This window comes from Papaver somniferum, chromosome 9, assembly GCF_003573695.1.
Source record: "Papaver somniferum cultivar HN1 chromosome 9, ASM357369v1, whole genome shotgun sequence".
Classification (NCBI taxonomy): domain Eukaryota; kingdom Viridiplantae; phylum Streptophyta; class Magnoliopsida; order Ranunculales; family Papaveraceae; genus Papaver; species Papaver somniferum.
The window spans coordinates 184,839,312-184,848,907 of record NC_039366.1 but is presented as its reverse complement, the minus strand read 5'-3'; the positions used below and the strand labels follow the sequence as shown (position 1 = coordinate 184,848,907).

The window sequence follows — 9,596 nt, the reverse complement described above, 5'->3', positions numbered from 1 at the left end:
AAAATTAAGGTTGAATAGCGGAGGAAGAATCGATACCCAAAATTCTCAGGACTGATACCATGATAGATTTGTAATATCTACATTTTTGCAATATGGTTTGATCAATAGAATTAATATAAAAGAAGATAAATTTTTATCGATGAGTTTATATAACTCTCTTCTCAACACTCGATTCACAATTATACTTCTCACGTGCATAGCACACGTTCACCTCACACAACTCTTACATGATTCGCACACTCTCATGACATATGCAATTACTCTCTCTCTCTCTCCTTCTCCATCAAAACCATCAAGAACAATCCTTCTCTGCTCATATCTAGTCCATTTTTGGACTAGATCTGAGCAGATTTCTTCATCATTCCTTGTTTTCTAGGTTAACTATTAGTTAGTATAGTTTTTATTATGTTTCCTACTTATCTACATCATTATGGTGGTTTTATCTACTCTTTTGAGGTTTATCTTCGCTTTAATGGCGATTCTTGGTTATTGGGCTGGGTCTTAAGATCAATAGTGATGCTCTTCATACTCTCCAACGACGAAATCTTCACCTTGGTTGTCTCCGGCGATGGAATCTTCATCGAAATCTTCATCATCAATTTATCTTGTGAGGATATATTGTAGAAACGAAATTCTTAAACTTCACAAGAGTTTTTTTGTAGAAGTTTTTGTGTCGTAAATGTTGAGATGGCGATTGTCGCTATCTAAAACACCACCACTCTTCGTAAAGGCTAATAAATTGGCTCCGTCAACCCTAAACTCTTTACTCCAACCCAACGAATGACGTTCATCTCCCACCTCCATGCCATGGTTATCAATCTTATTTTTTAACAGCCAAACGTCATTAAGTCCGTCTTCTTCACCTTTTAGACCCATAACAACAAACAAAAACCCATTCAGAACACCTATTCCATGATTAAGCCAACCAATGTCTTGCGGTAAAGGAGGCTCTGAAAGATTTTCAGAAAACTTCTCCTCAGCCAAATCGAAGGTAAGAATAATTTCTGAATCGATATCCTGCCAATAAATTGCTCCATTGGCAACAATACCGGCTGTATCCCAACTAGAGAGAATGTCGAATTCAGATTTAAACTTTCCAAGGTTTCTCCATCCTTTTCCAGAGCCTAGAGTGTAAACGTAGACTTGTGCAAACCCTGACTTATGAAATTTTGACCGATGTATATGTATTCCTACAACTTTGTACTCTCCTGTTGAAGAAACATGACCAAATCCCCCCACATAAGTATCCTTCTTAGGTTTTGGAAGCATAACATATTCCCTGGTAATAGGGTTACAAATATAAATATATTCGTCATCAAGACCGTCATCAAGACAGATCAACCTATTAGAAGAACCTTCAAAGCGAATCTCCCCAGAAGTTGTTACTAAATTAACCCTTTTTATTCTCTGAACGGGTGTTGTTGACTCATCATGATTTTCATTGTATTCAAAATAGTGAAACTTTGGAATATAATTTTCATCAGAAGTACAAGCAAGAAAACACAACGTACCGGAATCATCATCAGCATGATTAAGACGATGCATCTTCGAGAAGAACGGATGACGAACAACGCTTAACCAGTTTGAGCATACTAATTTACAGTCGAGAACAATTTCGGCCTATATGCGAGTTAGTATGTCTAGTTTAATCTCCACCGGGAGAAACTGGAAGTAATCAATGAAACCCTTTTAATCTTTCGCTGAAAGAGAAAAAAAATTCCAGTTAGGGTTTTAGAAATGGTGATGTATGAGGAGGAATGTCGGATATAAGAAGACGAATGGATTGTTATTTCCACACATTTTATACATTTTGGCAGCCATATATACGTGGAATGTGCCACAATGGCGCATAACTTCAAAATCTTGCCGTATGGTAATCCATAACTTCTCATATGCAGAAATGCTTAGTTTTTAACTCTCACTATACAGCAATGCCCGAGTTTAGTGATCATCAATCTCCAGGAATAATTGTTTCCTAACTGTTACAAGTTGGTGGAAATTTATAAGATTAGAATAGTTAAAATGCTCCTTTGCTCAACTGCGCTGACAATATTCATAGGGGAAGCAGAACGATACCTCTTTCAAACTTGGGATCCATGAAGATAGTGACATTAACTAGGAAACTAGTGGAGAAACTCATGCGTCTCTTCTTCTTCTTTTTTTCGTGTTTATAGATGGATAGATTGATCTTTCGTATTAGAATACGTATGTTCATTCTTTCTCTATATTCATAGCAACGGGTAGAATATACGTTTAACTCATGAATCTTGTCTAATTTGTAAGTCACGATAATAGTTACCAGTTCTAGTTGTATGGATTTGTTTGTTTATAAATTTACAAATTTAGATATCAAAACTAGTCATAAAAATCCAAGGTGACCAAACTTGTGGTACAAAAACCCCACTCAAATGTCGGGATCCATTAATACTCCATCGTAAACAAAATTGATACAAAAATCCCAAATTTTTAAAAATTGATACAAAAATCCCAAATTTTTAAAATTGATACAAAAATCCCAAATTTAAATGTTGGTTTCATCAAATTTTTTGATGAAACCAAAATAAAATTTGATGAAACCAACATTTAAATTTGGGATTTTTGTGTTAATTTTGTTTTGATGGGGTTTTTGTGTTCGTTTTGTTTTGATGGGTTTTTTGTGAAAGGATGGTGACACCTCTGGGTTATAACTCGCGGACCGTTTAGATATATCATAGTTTGCCTCAACAAAATTTTACGTTTTCAGGAATTTAAGCACAGCCCGTCGATTTTCTTAAAATGGTATGCAGGATTCACTGTTCAGGGGTTCATTCTATATCAGGCCGGTGCCAAGGTAGCAAACCCAACTTTCACTGGACAAAAAGTGGAGGTGTGGCCACGCATCACATGGATGCCGAAATGGGCAATGAATTATGCTGGCATAAGAAGCAAACTGAGTGGGGACTGTTCCATTTTTATTTTATTTTTAATACGAAAAGAATTTCATTACTAAAATTAAGAAACAAGCATGTCTGATTGTAATGCAATCCATAAGCCGTTGTGGCAGATTTACATCCCAATCTTCCTTACAAAGCAGGTTACCTGAATGTTTCGCTAGCAATTAGCCTCTCTTGGAGTGTAAGATGACATCCAAGAATCAAAGTTTTGTAATAACTGAATAAAGTCGTCTACATTCTTGCAATCTCCCTCTAGTTGGATTCTTCTAGCTCCCTTTTTTCATTGCCCGTTGGGTAGCAGCATATACTGCCAGTGCTTCAGCTTGCTGAATCAACTGTTATTGACAGGATGCATCTAACCCCATGACAGACACCTGTAAAATCACGACAAATTAGACCTGTCCAGTTTCCTTGTAAAAAGAAGCATCAAGATTAAGTTTAACAATATCAGAGACTTCAATCACTCTGTATAGAAGGAATTCACCTGTTTCGCTATTGCAACCACATTAGCCTATATATTTTCTAAAAATCAAGGAGCACCTAGCTTTCTAATATGCCATAACACAACTGTGTATGGTATCTTGCTAATTGTTTCCCTTAAAGTTACCATACACACTTCATGCCTACTTTGATTTACGGTTTCCCTCATCTTACTGGAAAGCTCTTACTTTGCCTAGTTGTGCCTGCATTTCCTTGTTCGACTCCTGCATATGTATGTATATGTATATATATATATATATGCAGACTAAATAGATCACTAAAGGTATACATCAATCATATTCTCCCATTCAGGTAAAGTCAAGTCACTAACAAATGCAAAGTTTACGCAATCCCTTAAAGTTGGTTTGGATGATATAATAAGAGTAGTCTCGATATGTTACTAATACTAACATCAGCATTTCAGGTTCGACTGAATAAAAGTTACTTATTATCCAAATTCAAAATCAAACTCAATGAATATTACCTGTTTATAAGTATATGTAAATCAATTATTTCTCAGCTTTCAAAAGTTAGTATTACTTTTGATGATGAAGTTCAAGCTTTACGGTTGTTGTCGTCATTACCAAAGAGTTGGGAGACTGCAAGGACAACCATAAGCAATTCTGCAGGAAGCGAGAAGTTGAAGCTTGATGATGTGCAGCAAAGGTTGATCGTTGAAGAGGAGAGAAGAATAGAACAAGGTTATGTTTCTAGTTCTTCAAGCTCGGCCTTAAGCATGCATGATGAAGATAGAGGCAGGAGTTCAACAGGAACAACAACAACAAATCCAGATGGAAGTATAGAGGGAAGTCTAGGGGGATCTCAATCTCGACCTAGAGGTGTTGTTGAGTGTTGGGCGTGTAAGAAAGTAGGACACTTCAAGCACGATTGTCCGAGAAAAAAGGTGCTAATAATGGTGGAAATAAAGGTAATCAAGAAGAGGTCAACGTAGTTGCAGCTGCGGAACCGGTGAAGGTCGTTGTTGATAACAAGAAGATGATTCCGGAAGGTTTTCTACTACTCTATGAGGACAATCAAGATGATTCTTGGATTATAGACTCGGGAGCTTCTTTCCATGCGACAGGTGATAAGAGTATTATGATATCTTATAAAGAAGGATACTATGGCCAAGTATTCTTGGGTTACGTTGAAGCATGCGACATCATCGGTTTGGGTGATGTGATCTTGAAAGTTAATGGTTCGACATGGGAATTTAAGGATGTACGACACGTTCCAAATTTGAAGAAGAACTTGGTGTCTGTGGGCCAAGTTTGCGATGATGACTGTGAAGTTGTGTTAACGAAACACAATTGGAAAGTAAAGAAAGGGGCTATGGTGTTAGCTCATGGATTTAGAGTCGGTACTCTATACCGGACTTCAGATGGAACTACTTTAGCAGTGGCTGATGTATTTTCAAATGGTTGTAGAGATAGTGGTAAAAATGGTCTTTTCAGACTTGTGAAGAAAACAATTTTTTTTTAGATTTAATTTAAAAAGGAAAATAAATAAAATAATTCAATTTTACAGAAATTTACCAAGACTAGGATTGCACCATTGACCAAATAAATAGTAAACTCTAAATAGTTTTTATGCAATTCTATCTTTAAAATCAATTCTAATATTTGCCTCAAATATGTTTTTGAAGTAATAATTGTAATCAAAAAGTATAAAACATCAAAAGTTATTAAAACCCAGCATGCTTCATCAAGTTAATTCACAATTATTCAATGAAAACTAATAATTCAAATTCAATTCATGCAAATAATTAAATAATAATATTGCAAATAAATAAAAAAATTAGAATTATACTAATAAATTTTGTGCCAATGGCTTCCTCCGTCGTCTCGGCTAATGGGTTTAGCTCCTCATCCCAAAAACACACTCACAAGATAAATTCATGGCTAAAATATGTGTTTTTATTGATGAATATAAGATGAACCAAGAATTTGCAACGCTGTAATGATGTTACAGCGCCACTGTTACAAAGGGGAAAGGGCTGAAAATCAACGATACAACTCAAGTGCTGTAAAACAACGACACTGGGTTCCACTCTTAAGACTGTTGAAGAACGACTGTCTTAGCTAGTCTGTTCTTCGTCTTCTTCTTCCTCCTCGAGCAGCAGCAGCAACAACACTGTAACTCTCTGTAACTCGATTCTCCCTTCTCTGCATACCTCTAAACTCTCTCCTAATGGTTTATACCCCTTAATGACTTGAACCAACTCTTATATAGTCCTCTAATCCCGAAAAATCTCTACTGAATCCGCGACTTTTCTTTTTTCTTCTCTGCGTTTTTGAGAGAATATCTCTCTTGTGATCTCCCTGTACGCGTTTGTTAGCTATAAACTTTCCACCAAACTCTTATCAAGACTTGAACAAGACCAAGTACAACAATCACTAGCGTGAAATTCTCCCAAATATTCCTCACAAAATCTTCAAACTCAACAGAAGCGTACGTGTCCTGTTTGGACTTTGATCACTTCTCCCGGCCATTCCATCCCAATTGGTTGGGTCCAATCGATTGTAACAGACCTGTTGAGTCTTCTAGAGTCCATACGTACCAAATACAACCATTGAATCTCCTAAAATCACGTAGAAATTCGATCTCCAAATCTGCTCCTCGCTGCTGCCATTTTCCCGCCAAAAAAACAGAATTCAAACAATAAAGATGATTACCCCCTATCCAGAGTAGGGGTGTCGATAGAAGCTTCCTTTGGGGACACCCTGGGGTGTATATAGTAGTGGATACCCCTTAGTAATTAAGGTGCCCCTTATCCTGATGAAGGGTGCTTTTAGCAATTTTCTCCCACGCGCGCAATTACCATTTTTCAAGCCAAATTCGCCGCAAAAGCTTATTTCTCCGAAAACACCTACAAATACATAAAATAACCAAATAAGTACAAAATCGAGTGCCAACAATATATAGTATTATGATCAAATTAGACACAAAAATGTGTCTATCAAATACCCCCAAACTTATTATTTGCTAGTCCCGAGCAAATCAAAACTACAAAATAAAATCCTAACTCACTTTCGCAGGCATCGTCGGTTGCATTTAGCGTATGCAATAAGCCTTTAAACCCCTAGGTGGCCCTAGTGGCCGAGTTATAGTCTCGGGAGGGCTTACAAGAGATATACCCACAAAACCTTAATACTCCAGACCCTATCTATCTACAACGAACCTTGGAAGGCACTAAAGAATCTCCTTGGTTGGCATACTTATTGACTACAAGAGGAAGTACCTTGATGCGAAATTCCAACTGATGTACACGAGTTTGCACTCAAGCATACTAAAATTCATATATAAGTGACAGAGCTCTACTCAGATAGTTGCACTATGGACATCATATTCGGAGTCAAACTAATCACATGGAAAGATTAAGAGATGGATATAGAAAAACATAGATGGTTTTGATGTTTACTAAGTGAACGGCGTTTCCCATATCTGTCTGAAGGCCTCCGCCAAAATGAACCTATCCTAATGGAACCAGTCTGACTAATATCAACACAACTGGCATATACAAGGGAACTAGTGATTGATAATCCTAACTCTAGGTCAACACAAATGGCATATACAAGGGTACCAGTGGTCGACTTTATTGAATTTATTCCTTTTGGTCAAATGGTCTGATCTCAAAAAAAAATTCTTTTTTTTTTTCATCTCTTTTTTTTTTTCTTTTCTTTTCTTTCTCAACTTTTTTTTTTGTATCTCAATCACTCTAATTCACCCTAGCATTGGTAACAACTTGAATCGTGAGCCCCACCTAATCACTTAGAGTAACATAGTTTAAAAACAAAATAAAATAAAAATAGAAGTGAAAAGGACTCAACGAGATATGGTGAAACTATCATGTTATTTATAACACCTGAGCTCTGTGCTTTTATGAATAGACTCTTCTAGATGTTTCCATCTAATCAGATTGGTTCCTCAACTCCTAAAACCAAAATGCTTCCATCCACTTAGATTGGTTAGTGCCATCCTAAATACGCATAAATTTCTAGGCTCTGGAGTTTATTTATTGCAAAAAGGTGACAAAAAGTGTTTCTTCCCCATCCTCAAACTTAAATCTAACATTGTCCTCAATGTTCTAAAGATGAAATTAAAAGCATGAACAAGGAGAAACTGTTACCAATGAAGCAAAAGAGATAAGGAAAGATATTACCGTGTCGCTTGAGCATGGGATACCTCCCAAGAAGTGATAAGTTTAAAGTCTTCAGCCAGACTTAGGAAAGGATTAGTCAACTCGAACCATAAAGTAACAGTCGAAATAACTGTGGGTCTCAAAACTAAAAAGAGCTGACAAAAGGAAACTGCAGTGAACCAACGAAATGAACAATACTAGCATGCCCTTACCTAGTTTCCTGATAACTATCGTTATTTGCGGTTCAGATTCTATGAAAGGGTCTAAATAGAATATTTTCCTCGGATGCATTTCCTCATAGGTTGGATCCAAATTATTAGGTCCTAGAGTCTGGAAAAACTCAAATAAGAACTTAGAATCACAAAATAATAACCTAAATAACTGAGGATCCTCTAAGTCAATCATGTTTGACTTACATAATTGACCACAATGAGAGTAGTGGTCATTCTTAGGAAAATGTGTCGATTCTATTAACCTAAAGTACTTAGGCTTAGTCTCAGAACTTAATATTCGACTCATTTTAAATACAAACGTTCCCACATTTGGAAGACAACTATTTGGTGGGAAAATAAATTCAAACTTGGTGTTATTGCATGGGCTAACCACATCTACCAGAGGATGGGTTTCTAACGACTGAACTTCTTCTTGGACATTATGAGGTTCGGGAGAGCGAGTATGAAGATAATCTTGTAAGATGGTTGAGGCATTGATGTCAAGTCCCAAGTGAGGGACCTTTCTAAGAGTTAAAGCATATGGAGAATGATAATCACCCCCAAACTTAGAGCTTTCAGTGTCTCTAGTTAGACTAGTCATAATCTCCCTAATTCCTAGGTCATCAGATTCCTGAAAATGGGCAATTGATTCTTCTAAGTCAGGTTCATCCTCATTAATCTCTACGAGTTCATCTAAGACTATTGTTTCTAAATCGTACGACTCTGAAACAATATTCTCAGGGTAAAACCGTTCCTCGAAACCATCATTGATTACAGTTTCTAAATCGTTCGACTCGAAAATAGTAGTCTCAAGATAAACCGGGTCCTCTAAACCTTTATCGGATTTGTAAACAAGACACACTACATCGTCTAAAACGGGGATATTTCTAGTCAAATCCTTTTCCTTTTGAATAGGTGAATAATTGTTAAAATTATTGGGATCTGAAATAGAAATAATATAATCATTATAAGGCTCAATTGGGGTAAGAAATTCCTGATCACTATTCCCACATGTTTCCGATTCTTCATCAGCACTATCCTCATCAAAATCGTTATTATAATAGAATGAAAATGGTTGAACCTCATCTAAAGTAGTGTTATCAATTCTAACCTCGTCATCCTGATTATGGAAATAACTATTCTCAAGGGTATTATCGGAAACACTATATCGAGCATTCTGCGCCTCTAACAAACGCTTCTCAATCCACTCACAAGATTTCCTGATGGTATCATGTATTGAAGGTTCACTATTAGTTGCGATTCTTTCGTCCATAACTAAGTCATTTATATCAGTTGACTCATATGTCGACTCAAGTAACCTACGACGTGATGACTCAATTAGCCTACGCGCCTCATCTAGAGGAGAGGAATTATAAGATTTTTGCTCGTAAGACAAATTTGCGTGTGGATAGTAATTGGGCTCACCATGGTATGAACCATAACCTTGAAAAGGTTGGCATTTCCAACTACTATTCTCACCATGGTCATAAAATTGATGATGTTCATATTCAACTTCAGGTCGATACTCATTGTATTGGCTTCTATCATATCAGTTCGACATTCTTAATTGCAAGGGAATTCTACACAACCACAAACAAGGCCGACTCGACTCCACCAAAACAAACCTAAAGATTTCTAGCAAACAAAAAGCATGATGGCTCCACTTAGATTGTTTCTAGACCAGCTTCTATCTTTCGAAAGGGAATTCGTTGCAATTTGAGCAAACCCCTCTGGAATCAATCCGAGTCAAAGTAAGTTGAATTGAGGCGAGGGAAGCTCAGTGGAGCTTTGATACCCAAGGCCTCACCGCTATCACAAGGCGGCGCAGTC

General features: G+C 36.8%; 1 protein-coding gene across 1 annotated transcript; it reads right to left on the bottom strand.

The window, feature by feature from the left end:
- Window positions 1–642: 642 nt before the first annotated feature.
- On the bottom strand, window positions 643–1,545 carry LOC113312965 (F-box protein At3g07870-like). The gene has a single exon (XM_026561700.1). The coding sequence runs from the start codon at window positions 1,543–1,545 to the stop codon at window positions 643–645; it is 903 nt and encodes a 300-aa protein (XP_026417485.1).
- Window positions 1,546–9,596: the final 8,051 nt, after the last annotated feature.

What these genes read in the sequence shown, in the direction of transcription:
- LOC113312965 (XM_026561700.1), bottom strand. Translation starts at nt 1,545, where the DNA reads ATGCATCGTCTTAATCATGCTGATGATGATTCCGGTACGTTGTGTTTT.